An 18,268-nucleotide genomic window follows, 5' to 3' on the forward strand; every position below is an offset into this window, starting at 1 on the left:
AGCAACTAAGCCTGTGCACCATAACTGCTGAGCCCACACTCTGGAGCCCACGAGCCACAGCTACTGAGCCTGCATGCTGCAACTATTGAAGACCATGTGCAAAGAACCCGTGCTCTGCTGTAAGAGAAGCCCTGCTCACCACAATTAGAGAAAGCCCAAGTACAACAATGAAGACCCAATACAACCAAAAATAAATATTTTTTTAAAACTGATTAAGCCATTGTCCCCCTTTTTCTTTGAGAGAATTTTAAGTTGAGGAAATATTTCCCTTGTCAGAGTGTTTTTACTTCAAGAAAATATTAGAGCTAAATTTCAAAAGAAAATATTAGAGCTGGAAAATATTAGCCCAACTTCTGCCAAGGAGACAGAAATACAGGGAAAAAATGAAATGGTATTTCAGATGTCTTCTTTGGCTTAATTTAGCTAGTTTTGGTATTTAATATGAAATCCTCCTTTCACTCTAGAACAATCTAACAGGAAACAAGACTTGAACAAGGCTTGGTGTCTTCCCATACAAGCCTTTGTGTCTGCTGCAGCAGTGTAAGCAAGAGAGGGGCCAAGAGTCCTGGACACACAACAGGAGAAAGAGAACTCTCAAAACTGCTGGTTATATTACCTTTGCATTTTCTCCCTTTTCCCCTTCTTTTAATGGCTGGAAGCCACTAAATTTTAAAAACAAAACTAAGAATTTGCTAATTTGAATACATATGTCCATCCATAGTGAAGGAAACAGCACTGGGAATAAGTGTTTCCCTTTGTCAACAGAAGGGGCTGTCTCTGGTCAGGATCTTTTCCTTCCGTGTCATAGCAATCTTTTGGCAAACTCACTGGTTCTTTCTTCCTGTTACCTTTTAATCCCACTTGGTCACAAGCAAACTTGGAGATCACCTGTAACCACAGAGGAGCTACAAGTCTTATAGTTTATCTGCCCTCTCCTAAACTATGGTAACCACACAATATGTTTTCCAAACTAGAACCCTTGAAAGTGAAAGGGGGTAATAAAATTAATTAAAATTTAAAAAAAAAAAAAAGAATTTGTCAGTTTGAAACAATAACTGTGGAAGTCTTTATTCCAATCATGGCTGTTTCAGGTCTAATCAAACAACTAGAGATAAGAACAAAGGGGCCTAACTCCTTCTCAATACCCTGTGGAGCTGTCTCCTCAAAGAATGTGTGTGCGAGTGTGTGTGTGTGTGTGTGAAAGTCTAGTAAAAAAGAGAAAGAAACAGACACTGAGATAATAAATGTCTAACTTTTATAATCAGAAAAAAATGTTATTTTTATAAAATAAAGGAATGCACAGAAACAGGAAATTCTCATTACTAGCCAAGAGTTAAAAAAAAATTATAGATTTGATATATAATTATTAAGTAGAATTAATAGGTATCTAATTTCAATTCTATAAAGAACTTATCTTTCTTATTAAATGTCCTATGAAAATTTACCATACATTCAACAAAAAGAAAATATCAATAACTCTAGAAAGTTCAACTGAAATTAATAGCAGCAAAAGTTTAAATTTTAGATCCAACCAGTCACAACTGAAAACTATACAGTAACAGTAGCATCTGTCTTACTCACTCTGAGACACAGAGCCTGGGACACAGGAGAGGTACCCCATAAACATGTGTTAGGACACAGTGTGCCAGGCACTTTTGGAGTCACCATCTCATGTAAGTCCTCCCTATACCCCTCACAGGTCCCCCATTCTGACAGATAAGGAGCCTGGGGTTCACACAGGTTTAGTCATCCCTTCAGGCCTACATCATAGAGCTGGTGTTCACACCCAAGCCTGTCTGACTGCAAAGTCTATGACACCTCTCATGTTTCTTATCCCTTGGACTGTATCCAAAACATCGATCTCAAATAAATCATTTCCTTTCCTAAAATTAATAAATAGAAACCAAGATTCATCAGTCTGTTAATTAGTCTTTTCCATGGTGGATATTCCGTGACTTTTATTTTTCAAGAGAAATCTGTGCATCCACATATATATATATATATACACATTTTATAAATAAAATTTATAAAGTAAAATTTAAAAATTAAATGAAACTTCATACTGATTTTTATACAGTCTTAATTATGTCAGAGGGAGAAGGAAACGGCAACCCACTTCAGTATTCCTGCCTGGAGAATCCCAGGGACAGAGGAGCCTGGTGGGCTGCCATCTGTGGGGTTGCACAGAGTCGGAGACGACTGAAGCGACTTCGCAGCAACAGCAGCAATTGTATCAGACAAGACTGACTAATACATGGATATCATTTTGAAAATAGACAGACCAAATAAGTCAAAATAAATACCTCCAACCTCATCAACTTGGTGTGATTAAAGAAAGAAAAAAATTTATGAAGATATCAGACTTAGTTGTATCTGAAAATATCAATATGATGGCAAAGAGTAGCTTTTTTTTCTCCTTGATAAATCTAAGCATTATCTTCAACTCTTCCTTTCGAATACAACTATACCTTCTCTTAATCATTAATTTTATTGACAAGAAACATGATTTTAAAGAGAGTATACATAACAAACAGAAAAAGAGTATACACAAAAGTCTATGAAACCAAACAGAAAAAAAAAAACCTGCTAAGACTATATAAATAAACTGTGATATTATATTGCATACAACCTCAAAAGAAAGAAATTAATGCTTAGACTTTACCTTCCTGGAATCCAATCTTGCTGGACTATAAATACAATGCCCCAAACGAGTATCAAATGGTACAGTGTATGGTCTCTTTTCAAGTATCCGGGCATCTGGCCCATCTCCACAAGTTTCCTTTACTGAAGAAGTCATTGACAGGTTAAGTTTTGTTAGTTCTTCACTCAGTTGATCCACAAGAAGTTGTTGTTCTATTATTTTTTCATTCTTTATAGAAGAAAGAGAAGAATTTTAAAAATGGAGAGCCTCAGTATGGGTTAATGATTAAAAATAAATTGTACATTGATCACAAAATCACAACTACCTCAACAAAACAATAAAACCTAACTTATCCAGAGACTAGCCTTCTGGGACTTCCCTGGTGGGCCAGTGGCTGTTGCTGCTAAGGCACTTCAGTCGTGTCCGACTCTGTGTGACCGCATAGACGGAAGCCCACCAGGCTCCCCAGTCCCTGGGATTCTCCAGGCAAGAACACTGGAGTGGGTTGCCATTTCCTTCTCCAATGTGTCAAAGTGAAAAGTGAAAGTGAAGTCGCTCAGTCATGTCCGAGTCTTCCCAACCCCATGGACTGCAGCCTACCAGGCTCCTCCATCCACGGGATCTTCTAGGCAAGAATACTAGAGTAGCTTGCCATTGCCTTCTCCGGGACCAGTGGCTAAGATTCCACAATTCCACTGCAGAAGGCATGGGTTCAATCCCTGGTCAGTAAACTAAGATCCCACATGCTATAAGGCGCAGTCAAAAAAAAAAAAAAAATTATAAAAACCAACCAAACAAACAAACAAAACACCCCCCAAAGACTAGCCTTCTGCTGTTCACAAGAATTTAGGATTGTCCTGAGTGTTAAAAACTTTTGAATAGTAAGCAGGAACAAATACAGCTAATGAGTTAGTGCAAGATACTGCCCCATACACTGTGATTGGTTAGCCTGCCCACCTGAAGCTCTACGATTAGCTGATCTTTATAAAAGTCTGAACTTTCAGAGTGAAATCCAAGAAGTAACAAAAGACTAGAAAGTTGAAAAGTGTAGAAAATGGCAAACAGCTAAGATGACAGCAAAGGAGACAGAAAGTGGTAACAGGTGCAGTGAAGTGAAAGCCTTTACTCAGTGAAAAAGAAAGCCACAAACAGAGATAGAAGATAGGCAACTGAGAGTCGTGGGAGAAAGAACTTGGAAATCAAAGGCAGAATAAGTTGTTTATGAGTGCTTGGGGGAGACAGAGAGACACTATGTGTGGTTTTGCTTTCTGTGTATCCTCTAAAGAAAAATTCTGAAGTACATAAGCTTTGTTTCATAAGCACAAAATTATATAAAAAAGAAAGGTTATTCATCTTAAATACTTCTCATGTACTGTAATGTTTAGATAGGGGGAAAAAAAGCAAACCCTAAAGTTTCACTGTGTTAATGCTGAACTATAAAATGTAACTTTATTTTAAAAACCACATATTCAGATAATTAAAATATAAAACAATAGCATATAAGTTGAAGGGGGATACTAAATGGAGTCCTTTTATTCTCCAGGGAAAGGGTAAAAATACCAACTAATATTAGACTGTTTTAAGTCAAGGGTGCATGATATATACTCTCCAGGATAACCACTAAAAACAGTGAAAGTACAACTTTTAAAGCAATTAAATCCAAAAAAAGGTAAGAAGGAGAGAAAAATGAATATAGAGCAGATACAATAAGTAAAAACTACAATGGTGGGATTATAACCAGAATATTATAGTAATTATATTAAATTCAGAAATGAACTCGCAATCCAATTAAAGGATAAAGACTACCAGAAAGAACTATAAAATTGTCTAACTTGCTAATTGCAAGAAACATAACTAAAATCAATAAAGATTAAAGAGAAGTTGGAAAAAGAGATACCATATAAATATTAATCAAAAGAAAGCTAGTATAGCTATGTTAATATGAAATAGACTTAAATGCAAAAACTGTTGGGAGATAAAATGAAGTTAAAAAAATATTTTAAAAAAAAGGTCAATTCACCAGAATGCTGTAACAATTCTACATTTCTACGTACTTAGTAACCCAGCTTCAATATATATAAAATGCAAAAATTGTATTTGTAAGACAAATCCAAAAAATTATAACAAGAGATCTTACCATCCCTCTAAAATACTGATAGGACAAAAAGACCAAAAAAGTGAGTAAAAATATAGATTTGAATAAGAGGATTAACAGAATTAGGAGAACCCAATGATTACAGAATACAAATTCTTTTCAAGCATATCTGTAATATCTACAAAAACTGGCCTTATGCTGAGCCATAAAGCAAATCTCAACACAAAGAACTGAAGTCGTATGGACAACAATGCAATTAAGCTAAAAATTAATAAAAAGAAATCCTTCATGTGTTGGAAATAAAATAACTAACTATATAACCCACAGGTAAAAGAAAAAACTCACAATAAAAAGCAGGAAAAATTTTGAGCCAAATGAGGAATGCATATAAAGATAAGCTTAGGAGGAAACATGTAATTTTAAATGCATATATTATAGATGGTTAAAAATATATAGAAAAGCTAAAAATCCATGAACTGAGCACCCATCTAAACAATTTAGAAAGATAGCATAGGATTCTATGCCCCTAAAAAAAGCAAAAAAAAAAACACTAAATATTAAAGATAAGGGTTCAGTTCAGTTCAGTCGCTCAGCCGTGTCCAACTCTTTGCGACCCCATGAATCACAGCATGCCAGGCCTCCCTGTCCATCACCAACTCCTGGAGTTCACTCAAATTCATGTCCATCGAATCGGTGATGCCATCCAGCCATCTCATCCTCTGTCATCGCCTTCTCCTCCTGCCCCCTATCCCTCCCAGCATCAGAGTCTTTTCCAGTGAGTCAACTCTCCGCATGAGGTGGCCAAAGTATTGGAGTTTCAGCTTTAGCATCAGTCCTTCCAATGAACACCCAGGACTGATCTTTAGAATGGACTGGTTGGATCTCCTTGCAGTCCAAGGGACTCTCAAGAGTCTTCTCAGAAATTAATTAAATAATAAACAAACATATACCAGAGAAGATCATCAAAGTCAAGAATGGCTCTCTGTGGGTTTCCTCAGTGGCTGCATGGTAACGAATCTGCCAGCCAATGAAGGAGATATAGGTTTGATCCCTGATCTGGGAAGATCCCACATGTTGCAGAGCAACTAAGCGCATGCAACATAACTATTGAGCCTGTGCTCTAGAACCCGGGAACTGCAACTACTAAGCCCAGGTGCTGCAACTACTGAAGCCCATGTGGTCTAGAGCCTGTGCCCGAAAACAAAAGAAGCCATGGCAATGAGAGGTCTGTGCACTACAGAGTAACTCCCACTTGCCACAACTAGACTGAAATGCTGGAGCAAAGCAATGAAGACCCAGCACAGCCAAAAATAAGTAAGTAAATAAAACTATAATTTTAAAAAAAGAACTTAGTCTCTGAAGAGACTAAAAAAAATTGATAACCCTCTGGTGAAGTTGATTAAGCCAAAAAAAAAAAAAAGAGAGAGAGAGAGAAGGCACAAATAACCAGGAATGAAAAACGGGATACCATTACATATTTATTGAAATATGAAACAGCTGTCACATTCTTAGAAAAACAGACCTTACCAAAAAGGGGGCAAAAGGAATATGTGACTGAATTCATAATCAAACATTCCACAGAGAAATTTTCCAGGCCCAAATATTTTTCAAGTGAATTCAACCAAATATTAAGGAAGAAATAACATCAATTCTTCACACACTCTTCCCAAGTATAGCAAAAGAAGGAATGCTACCTAAACGATATTATTGCTGTGCTGCTGCTAAGTCACTTCAGTCGTGTCCGACTCTGTGTGACCTCATAGACGGAAGCCCACCAGGCTCCCCCATCCCTGGGATTCCCCAGGCAAGAACACAGGAGTGGGTTGCCATTTCCTTCTCCGATGTGTGAAAGTGAAAAGTGAAAGAGAAGTCGCTCAGTCGTGTCCGACTCTTAGTGACCCCACGGACTGCAGCCTACCAGGCTCCTCCATCCATGGGATTTTCTAGGCAATAGTACTGGAGTGGCTTGCCATTGCCTTCAGTTCAGTTCAGTTCAGTCGCTCAGTAGTGTCCGACTCTCCATGACCCCATGAATCACAGCACGCCAGGCCTCCCTGTCCATCACCAACTCCTGGAGTTCACTCAAACTCATGTCCATCGAGTCGGTGATGCCATCCAGCCATCTCATTCTCTGTCGTCCCCGTCTCCTCCCACCCCCAATCCTTCCTAGCATCAGACTCTTTTCCAGTGAGTCAACTCTCCGCATGAGGTGGCCAAAGTATTGGAGTTTCAGCTTTAGCATCAGTCCTTCCAATGAACACCCAGGATTGATCTCCTTTAGAATGGACTGGTTGGATTAGGTTAACCTAATTTCTTACAGTATCTGACAAGAATATTTTGAGAAAAGAAAATATGCACATGAATAGACATGCTAAAATCCTAAGCAAAATAATTACAAACCAAATCAAGGACATTTGTAGAAAAGAGTAAATTAACACAGAAGACTTGACTGCTATCGTTTGAAGGACCTGCATACAATATTGTTCATTGGCTGGTGTCTGGGAACTTGGACCCTAACAGGGTTCCCAATATCCTATCGAGTAAGAGTGCCTCACTGTGCTCAAAGTGTTTGTGCAGACAAGGTGGTTTATGTTGAACACCTGCTCTCCTTTCCTTCTGCGAGTCTGGAATTCTGGTAGGTGGTGGTCAGAGAATGCCTTCATGGCCAGTTCTCAATAAAACCTGAGTCTCCTCAGTAGACAACACTTCACGTGAGTTATCACAATCTTTGCTAGGGGAGTTAAGTACATGTGGGTGACTCCACTGGGAGACAGTTTTTGGAAGCCTGTGCCTGATTTCTTCTGGACTTCACTCTATGTCCCTGTTCCCTTTGCTTTCTTTTATTAGGCCCATGCCTAATAAGTCTAGTCAAGGGGATGGTTTTTCCCGTGGTCATGTATGGATGTGAGCTGGACTGTGAAGAAAGCTGAGTGCCAAAGAATTGATGCTTTTCAACTGTGGTGTTGGACAAGACTCTTGAGAGTCCCTTGGACAGCAAGGAGATCCAACCAGTCCATCCTAAAGGAGATCAGTCCTGGGTGAAGGACTGATATTGAAGCTGAAACTCCAATACTTTGGCCACCTCATGCGAAGAGCTGACTCACTGGAAAAGACCCTGATGCTGGGAGGGATTGGGGGCAGGAGGAGAAGGGGACGACAGAGGATAAGATGGTTGGATGGCATCACCAACTCAATGGACATGGGTTTGGGTGGACTCCGGGAGTTGGTGATGGACAGGGAGGCCTGGCATGCTGCAGTTCATGGGGTCGCAAAGAGTTGGACACGACTGAGCGACTGAACTGAACTGAACTGATAAGCACAACTGTATGCTAAGTCCTCCAAGTACAGCATTCAACCTGAGGGTGGTCTTGGGGACCCCAAGCATAACAATACATCGTGACCAAAAAAAAAAGGTTTATTTCAGGAATATAAGATTGGTGTAAAAATTGGAAAAATCACTACAATTCACATTAACAGAACAAAGTGGGAAAATCATGATAAAGAAAAATCATTTGATAAAATGTAATATCCATAATAAAAATTCTCAGCAAAGAATTTTTCCTTGGTTTGATAAAGAATAAATTAAAAAATACGTACAGCAAACATGATACTTAATAGTGAAACAGTGAAAGCTTTTCCTTTATAGTTGGAAACAAGACAAGAACATTTCTGATCACCACTTATATTCAATTCTGTATTGAAGATCAAAGTCAATGAAGAAAGGTTAAAAAAAAAAGAAGACATAAGGATCACGAGGGAATAAAAATGTCATCATTTGCAGATGACACAATTAAAAATGAAAATCCAAAAGAATTTACATAAAATTCAGAATTTAAAAATGAATTTTATCAAGTTGCTTGGTACAAGCTATCAATATTCACAAACCAATACAGTTACACATACCAACAAACAATTAAGAAAATGAAAATCTGAAGAGATTCCATTCATAGTCACATAAAATAATAAAGCACCTGGGAATGAATCTAACAAAAGATGTTCAATACATAAACATTAACACAAAAAAGTCATTACTGAGAAAAACCAAAGAAAACATGAGTAAATGGAGGAATAGACCAAGTTCATGCGTTAGCGAGAAGACTCATGATCAAAAGATGCTGATTCTTTCCAAATGTATCTTAGAGATTTAACACAATCCCAAACAAAATCACAAAAAAGTGTGGGTTTTTTTTTGTGTGGTCCTTGAAAAGTTGATTCTAAAATTTATATAGAGCAACTAAGACATTCTTGGGGAGGAGGGAAACAGAGCAGAGGCCTTGCTCTACAGAATACCTAGACTTATCAGGAACCTACAATAAATAAGAAATGTGACACTGGTACAAGAACCGCCAAGCCAATGGGGTACAACAGAAGTCCCAGAAATACACAATACATTCATGCATGAATGAACCCTGACTTATGACAAACAGCACTCATAACAGTGGTGAAAAGATGACCTTTTCAATAAATAATGCTGGAACAAATGGATATCTACCTGAAAAAAACCTGAAATTTGACCTTTACTTTATCTCACATACAAAAATCAATTTCAGGACTATAGAGCTTAAATGTGAGAGGCAAACATAATAATGGAAGACTTAGTCCAATAGGAAAACAAGCAAGAGACTTGAATGAGCATTTCACAAAAGGTACCCAAGGACTTCCCTGGTGGTCCAGTGGTTAAGAATCCACTTTGCAATGCAGGGGATACAGGTTTGATCCCTGGTCTGGGAAGATCCCACATGCCACGGAGCAACTAAGAACGTGTGCCACAACTACTAAGCCCAAGTGCCTAGAGCCTATGCTCTGCAACAAGAAAAGTCACTGCAATGAGAAGCCTGCTCACTGCAACAAAGAACAGCCCTCACTGCAATGAAGAGTAGCCCCTGCCACAACTAGAGAAATCCAAGGTGCAGCAACGAAGACCCAGTGCGGCCAAAAATACTTTAAAAAAAAAAAAAAAGGTACCCAAAGACCAAAAAAAAAAGAAAAAACATAAAAAAGTGCCCAACTTCACTAGCCATCAGGGAAACGAAAATTAAAACCACAATAAAATAACATTACATACCTGCCATACACAGCTACTGAGCCCATGCACCTGAGAGCCCATGCTCTGCAAAAAGAGAAGCTACTGCAAATGAGAAGCCCACACACTGCAACTGGAGAGTAGCCCCTACTCTGCACAAATAGAGAAGCCTATGTGCAGTAAAAAAGACCCAGCCCAGCTATAAATAAATAAACAAAAAATTTTAATTAAGAAATACATTTTAAAAACAATAAAATAACATTACATACCTACCAGATTGCCTAAGATCTAAGAAATTCACAATAACAAATGTTAGCAAGCAAGTGGAACAGCAGGAATGCTCATACAGTGCTGGTGCAAGTTTAAACTGGAAAACAAGTTTGGTATTATTTACTAAAGTTGAAGATTTGCCTACCCTATATGACCTAGCAATTAACTCCTAGGCACAAATCCAAAAGAAATGCGTGTGTGTGTGCACCAGGGGACATGTATGAGAAAATTCATAGGAAAAAAATCTATCAACAGTAAAAAGAAAAATAAATTGTGAAATAGTCATACAATGATATCCTATACAGCTATAAACTAACCAAGCTACAACTTCACACAAAAACGTGGATGAAGCAGAATAGACAAAATGTTCAGTAAAAGCATCCAGATTCTAAAGAATGTATATTGAATGATTAAATTTATAAAAATTCCAAAACTTAAATTGCAGAGTTCAAGGATACATAGTAAAACCACAAAATAAAGCAAGGAAATTATCACTATCAAAGTTAGGAGAGCAGCTCTCTGAGTAGAGACTACGGACTTCTGGGGCTAGCACTTGGCTGTTTCTTGAACTGGTGGTAGTTACCTAGCTGTTCTCTTTGTGATAATTCACTGAACAGCACATTTTAGTTTATATACGTTTTCAGACAGTAAAGAATCCACCTTCAATGCAGGAGACTTGGGTTTGATTCCGAGGTTGGGAAGATCCCCTGGAGAAGTGAATGGCAACCCACTTCAGTATCCTTACCTAGAGAATCCCATGGACAGAGGAGCCTGGCGGACTCCAGTACGTGGGTTGAAGACTCAGACACAACTGAATGACTAACACTACTTTTGCTATGTTTTTAAATTAATACAGAGATAGAATGGTTAAAAAAAAAAAGAAAAAAGTAATGTCAAAATGAAAGTCTAATTTTTCCTGGATCAGATCATTATTCAGGACAGTAGTTACTCTGATAGGAAGCTGCTGCTGCTGCTAAGTCACTTCAGTCGTGTCCGACTCTGTGTGACCCCATAGATGGAAGCCCACCAGGCTCCCCCGAACTGTATGGGAGACAGGAGGGTTCACAGCCAGGGTGTATAACATTGGGTCGGCCAAAAATATCTTATGGAAAAATCCAAACTAAATTTCTAGCCAACCCAATACTTAGGGACATGCCATGTTACAATGCAGGCACATCCATGTTAATACAGAAAAGCTAAGAGAGAGAATTTGAAAGATTTAGCCAAACCGAATGAGCAAATCACTAATGGAGTATAAAACAGTAATCTAACAAATCAAAATTTTAAATGATGTGTTTACCTTCCAGCACTTAACAATATCCCATTGCCTATTACTCTGGCAAACAACAGAAGGGAAAGTGTAAAGAAAGGATAACTACAACATGACTTGCAAATTAAATTCCTGGGTATTAGGCTCTATATTTGTGAAATATGTCAAGCCAACAATAAAAATGTTTTCCCATTACACCAATTTAGGGGAAAACTGTAATAACTCAGGTGCTTGTGTTCAGAACTCTTCAACTGAAACCTATTTTTGCAAACATTCCTACTTATCATTTACAATGCTGTTTTAGTCAGGTACTGTTCCCATGAAATACACAGAGCAAGGTACATTAACACTACCTGCAATCTATTCACTTTTTGTGCTTCTTTCAAAGAAAAAACATGTCCTTTGTTTTCCTGCACCATCATTTGCACTTGATTCTTTAGCTCCTTCACCTCCAAGTCCTTCTGATTAAATACTACTTCATCAGCAGCAAGAGCACACTGGAAGGGGGGAAAGAAAGCACAAGAGAGAGTCACCATGGAAAATATTCAAGAGAAACCACATAATACCACAAAAACTGTGGTTTAATGACAGCTTGACAATGACTCTTAAAATCTTCTTTCCTTTTTTTTCTTGTTTCTCTATTATAAGGAAGGTAGAAACAGCTGAGAGGACCTATCACTGGTATAACCTAAGAATTAGTCACCAAAGAGATAGGAAGACAGTTCTTATTTTTATTTCTTGTATTTTAAGACTGAAGCCAGTTATTCAAATTCTATAGTACATTCAATAAGGTGTTTACAAGTTTTCTAGAACTACCATGAGATTTTTAATGTGGGTCTTCAAAAATCAAAAAGGTCACATTTCCCAAATTGACCTATATAGTATAAGAATGCTCTATATAATGGATATTTAAATGAAGAACATTTGCTAACTTTGTACCCTTTTCACTACAAAGAGATATATTTTGAAGATGTTTGGAAATAATTTTCTTAGTTCCTAGTGAATTATTCCTGTCACCAAATAAACTTGGAATATGCAAATAATACTTTTAAAATAAATTTTGAACTAAATATAAAATCAACATTGGTCAAGGGTCTACTTTATACTAGATTGTAACTTGGGATATTAAAAACATCTCATTGAAGAAATTAAACATTTTCATGAAGAAACTAAAGTTTAGTGAGTGAACACCATTCCAGGACAACACAGTAGATAAACCAAACTCCTGACAGTCAATCTCAGGGCCTGTCTTGATCCAAAGCCTGTGCTCTTTCCACTAAGACACAGGAAAAGAGAAGAACGAGTAGCTGATTTACAAACAAAATCGCACTCTCAAAAGCACAGCATGGTGGCATGGAGATAGACAGGCCTCTCCACTGGAAACTCATGGACTGAGGCCAGCCTTGATTTTGCCACAGCCTTCCCTCGGGGCTTTGAGAGAGTTTCTTCTTTTTTCTGCTTGGGATGTTCGAATGACCAAATAGGACCAGATGCATGACCCTGATGGCCCTTATAACCCTGTTTACGTGACCTTTATGACTTCTCTCTTTTTAAAATAAAATATAATTCTCATTAGCCCATATCCTCTGCTCTGGGCAATTAACTGTCAGCCTGAGAGCTTACAATGTAATTGTTCTCCCAGTGCTGCATATGGTGTTGTTACATATAGTTTATTAACTACAGCTTTATTATTTTTTATTTAAAAGTGTTTTTAAAAAGTGTTTATCTGTAGAGTATATTCATGTTCACATACTGCTCCTGTGTTCAAATCATGGAGGAAAAAAGCAACAAAGTCCCTTAAGAGGTATTTATGAGGGGATGGAGAATCACTTAAGAATATCCTGATGAAGCAATAAAAGTGATTTTATTAAATCTCAGCACATGAGCATTTAGTATTCTTTGTGTCAAAATGGGCAGGCATAAAGTAGTTCTGTATACTGAAGGGTGAGAGTTACCTGGTGCAAAAAATCTTGTGCAATTGTTGAGATACAAGCTAAATTAGCCACATTTTTCATAGGGTGCTATTTTTACTCTAAAGAACAACAGATTAGCTATTCACACTTGGGTGTGTGACATCATTTCAAGGAAAACCACTAACAGTATTTACTGCAAATGATAAAATTCAAGTTTCATACAAAAATCAGAATTTTGGAAAACATTTCTGCTACTATAAACTTGACAGCTCCCAATACTTAAAGATTTTGCAGGAGATGAGATCAGAGATGATATTAATAAATGTAATTTTCTAATATTATATCGTGAGTATGTTAACACTGAAAAATCTTCATAACTTAGTAAACAAATATTCCTCAAGTGTCCAATGCATGCTGATTCAAAATCACATGTGGATAAAAGATCCATTCAAAATGTAAGATAAAAATCAGTGAACTTTAACAAAATGGTATCAAATCCCACATCACAAGTAACCTTTAGGAAATTTCTACTTGTTGAGTTTTGATGTAATATCAAAGGATATTCACAATTACCTGAAAAAATCACTAATATATTCTTCCCCTCCAACTACAAATCTAGATGAGGCTGGATTTTCTTCACACACTTCAACTAAATATATTTCAACAAATTGAATGCTGAGAGATATGAGAATCCGCCTCTCTTCTATTAGGTCAGACATGAAAAGATTTGCAAAAATATAAAACAATTCCACTCTTACTAAATTTTTTGTTTTTGAAAATAGTTATTTTTCATGAAAAAATGCTTCTTATGTTAACATTAACTGGGTTATTATTGTTAGTTTTGAGTGAACTAGTAGTTTACATTTTTGTTTTAATTCTAATATGGTAAATATGAATAGATACAAACTACATCAACAAAAGATCTTCAGGGGACCTCAATTTGAAGAAAGTAGCCTTGTGAGAAAAAAAGTTCAAGAATTGCTGTAATAGAGGTTTCTTTCTAATACACATAAAAAAAGATACTGAAGAAAGATTTCTAACTAGAAAGCTATCTTATTACCTATATGTTTTCCTATTTTTTAAAAAAATGGTGGAATATCCATTTGCCTACCAGAATGTAAATGCCACATAAACATAAATAGGTATGTCTGTTCTCCGTTATTTCCCCAATGACACATAATCTTTAAATAATAAATGTCTTTATGAATGAAAAGTAGAGAAATGTAACTCTTAGTTTAACATATGTATAATATGTATACATGTACATAGCTATATTCCTTAAATATTATCAAACATGATGATTTGTCTAAAGAATCAAAACTCCAAACTCAAGAGATGAAGTATTTTTCTTTCAAAAAGCACTGACCTAAAGGGGGATTATAACTTAAATTTTGTTTCTGAAACTGTTTCTTTTCATTCTCTAAATTAATGACCAGGTTCACAAGAGTCTACTTAATAAATACAACAAATTAAAATATCAGGAGAAAAGAGGAGGAGCTAAGAAAACGAGGAAAAGAAAACAGTAAAAAAAAGGGTAACAGGAAAAGAAATGGGAGAAAAAAACAGAGTAAAGGCAAATGAGATTTTACATATAACTCTTAAAAAAAAAAAAAAAAAAACTTCTGAAACCCCAAAATGACTCTTATTTGCCCAAATAAATTTAGTCTTTAAACAAGTTACCTACTAAGGTGGTGTCTAAGTACCTGGCATTTCTTAAGCTCTCGCTTCAGCTGGAGAACTGTAATATGCTGTGGTCCTTCTTCCAGGTTTCCAATGCCCCGGTGTCCTCTGAACAAGGTGACCTCCTGGGTTATGTTAAACCACTCCTGCAGTTTGTGTTGCTGCTTTTCGTTTAGTCTCACAGAATCTTTTAAATCCACCAGGAAGGTAAAAGCTTCTTCTAAACAGTTTTGGTAACCCAGACATTCTCCTTGTAGCTGAGTGACTTGCTCCTCAAGAGAATGGATCTTATTTTTATCAGGAGTCCCCTCCTGATGGATCTGGCTAGTTTGGCTGCTACTAGCCTGCTGGCTTTGCAAAGCTTCTCGAAGCAACTTAATCTCAAATTCCATTTCGTCCATACGGTCTGACTCGGGGCTGAAGTTTAAGGTGGGTTTGTTTCTAATGTTGCGTGCTCTGTTGGCATATTTGAGGGAATTTAAAGACTCGTCAAAATCTGAGGAGGATGGGCTGACACAAGTGATCATGACGGTCTTGGCACTGCCTCCCAGGGAGTCTTTCAGAAGCCGGGTAATTTTAGCATCCCTGTATGGAATATGTGAACTCTTCTTGCGTGGGTCCCCAAGAGCGCTTATTACATTTCCTAAAGCCAGCAACCCACTGTTAATCTGAATGGATTCTTTGAAACGTTCACCAGTATTCCCCGTTTTGGTTACTCTTTCTGATCCAGCCAAATCCACAAAGTGGAACTTTGAGACAATATGCCGATGGGAATGCCATGATCCATCTTCAGCTGCCTTTCTACTTTTGTCCACTTGACAAAGGCTGATGGTGAAAATCGCATGTGATCTACTGGAGTGCTCGTTCATTTGGGTTGTACCCGTATGCCTGGCTGCATTCCCCATCTCCAGGAGACTCATCACTTCATCTGCACTCTCCACCTGGCATTCCTTGGCCCCAACAATCACTTAAAATAGCAACAGTAAGTTTGTAAAACAAGTTTTAATCAAAGTACAGTAGAGTTAAGTTAACCACACGACAATTTTCATTTGCTAAGCTGCCCAGCTAAGACAGGCCCTTTGAAAAAAAAAATCAGTATCTGTATTTAAAATGGATAACCAACAAGGACCTACTGTATAGCAGATGGAACTCTGATCAATTTATATGGCAGCCTGGATGGGACCCAGGGGAGAGAATAGAGTATAGCTGAGTTCCTTCCTTGTTCACCTAAAACTATCACAACATTGTCTATTAATCAGTTATACTCCAATACAAAGCTTTTTAAAAAAAAAAAATCAGTAGCATTAAAAGAAAAAAGTAACATCAGCAACATCATTAAATAATGTTAGATAACCTTCTAACAGGACTATTTTAATAGATGGCATTCATTTTGATGTTTAAATTCTAAAAGATGTAATATATGCATGTATGTTTTAAACAATTTGGGGTTTTTATTTTTGAAATCACACTCAATTCTTTAAGATGGGTGACAAAAGAAAAATTCTTTATTCCAGTATTTTGATTTGTAGAGCCTAACATACTGATTAAAAGATTATAGATTAATTATCTATATAACTCAAAAGAATTAATCAGTAGTAAATTAGTTGAAAGAAATTAGTCCCTTTTGAGTTTCTTTAATATTCAAGCCATCCTAAGGTTTAAGGTTTTTAGCACATAACCAGTGATAAATGAATATTTCAGTATAAATAAAGCTGGTTATTCATTCCAAAAAACAGGTTTCCCCTATGTAACATCAGAGTGCAAGGCAACTCAAAAAAAGCAAAAAAGCTTCTATTTCACTGGTAGAATAGAACCCAAAATAACCAAAGCTTACTACATGCATTATTTGTTTATATCCAAAAATATTTCAAAAAGGAGTAGGTAGATTTTGGATTTGAATCACAGCAATAAATCTGTACTCAAGTTACAGCATCATACTTCCTCTTTAATGAGATCCTAACATGTCACTCTTTCTTGAAACAATATTCACTTTTTTGCCTTGTTTTCAACATGACAACTCTTCTTAACAGCCCAGTTCATTTAAATTTCTAAAGTACCTGTACCACAACAGGAGTGCTAAACTATGGTGATTATAAAATATGACAATGTAAACATAAATCATAGCATGACTTTTATAAAAAGTTTTCTAATGTTAGGCTATAGCTTAGCACTAACTATGGTCCTCAAACCCAGCTGAAAATCACATGGGACCTTTATAAAAGGGAAACTACCAACACCCATGCCCTATCCTAGACTACTTCATCAGAATTTGTGAAAAGTGGGGCCCAGAAATCAATATTTCTTAAAAAACTTCCAAGGTGGGACTTCCCTGGTGGTCCAGTGGCTAAGACTCTGCATTCCCAATGCAAGGGGTCCAGGTTCAATCCCTGGGCAGGGAACTAGATCCCACATGTCACCCTTGCACCATGACTAGAGAAGATTGCATGCTGCAACAAAGACCCAGCACAGTCCAAAAAAATAAAATAAAAATGCTTTAAAAAAAGAAAACTTCCAAGGTGACACTAATTGTGCAGCATCCAGGCTGGATACCAACTACCACTTAACACAGAGAAACTCAATACATATGTCAAACAAATGCATTTGGGTTGTGAGTGGGACATTTTAAAAGGTAAGCAGCAATTTGTCTTAAGACTTACACTCTACTAAAATTTTTGCAGGATTGCTATCAGTTATGAAGTATTTTGATCATTAAGCTTATCAGGAGTGACAGTGTACACTTCTGTACTTTCTATTTTACAACAAACATGTATTATTTTTGTAACTTTTAATAAAACACAAAAACATTAAATAATTACATTTTATAAGATACAGAAGCTCAAAACAACAGTCTGAATTTTGTCCAGAAAAGACAAACTATACAAAATTACTAATAAGGCCACAGAGTACCATGTATATTTTCTTTCTAAAAAACAAAACAAAAGCCAATTCCTTCAAACACTCAGGAATGCCAGGGCTGCAAAGAAAGGGCCTACAAGTTGGCAAGCTTTACTGCCCCCTGCAGGCTACTGAAGGAGCTAACCATCTTATTTTCCTAACTGCTAGGAAATTCCTCAGGCACGGATCATTCCTCTGGCAGGATCCTTTATCTCCAGAAAGATTCTACTAAAATGTGTTTTCTAGCACAAGACATGCAATAACAGTCATTGTTACTAATAATCGGGAAAATCCAAAACCTAAATGTCCAACAACGGACTGTTGGTCAAATAGATTATATATTCAGAAGATAAAATTACCACATAAAGTCATAAATTTGAAAAATATTTAATGATGTGAAAATTCTTACAATATAAATATTAAGTAAAAATATAATATATAATATGATACGTGGAGTAGCAAGTCTAATTTTTTAAAATCA

General features: G+C 36.8%; 1 protein-coding gene across 10 annotated transcripts in view; it reads right to left on the bottom strand.

Moving 5' to 3' along the window:
* Nucleotides 1-18,268, bottom strand: part of KIF27 (kinesin family member 27) — an 89,144-nt gene that overhangs the window by 54,401 nt on the left and 16,475 nt on the right. For 9 of the 10 annotated variants that reach the window (XM_055427369.2, XM_055427375.2, XM_055427368.2 and 6 more), the window contains 3 exons: nt 14,916-15,859; nt 11,653-11,796; nt 2,663-2,869 (listed from right to left, as the gene is read on the bottom strand). In XM_055427369.2, the coding sequence (XP_055283344.2) occupies nt 2,663-2,869; nt 11,653-11,796; nt 14,916-15,859 (1,295 nt within the window). The remainder of the gene's footprint in view (nt 1-2,662; nt 2,870-11,652; nt 11,797-14,915; nt 15,860-18,268) is intronic. The other variant, XM_088838070.1, reaches the window with a different exon arrangement.

Source organism: Moschus berezovskii, chromosome 7 (assembly GCF_049115385.1).
Source record: "Moschus berezovskii isolate FMDL1 chromosome 7, NW_MosBer_1.0, whole genome shotgun sequence".
NCBI lineage: Eukaryota > Metazoa > Chordata > Mammalia > Artiodactyla > Moschidae > Moschus > Moschus berezovskii.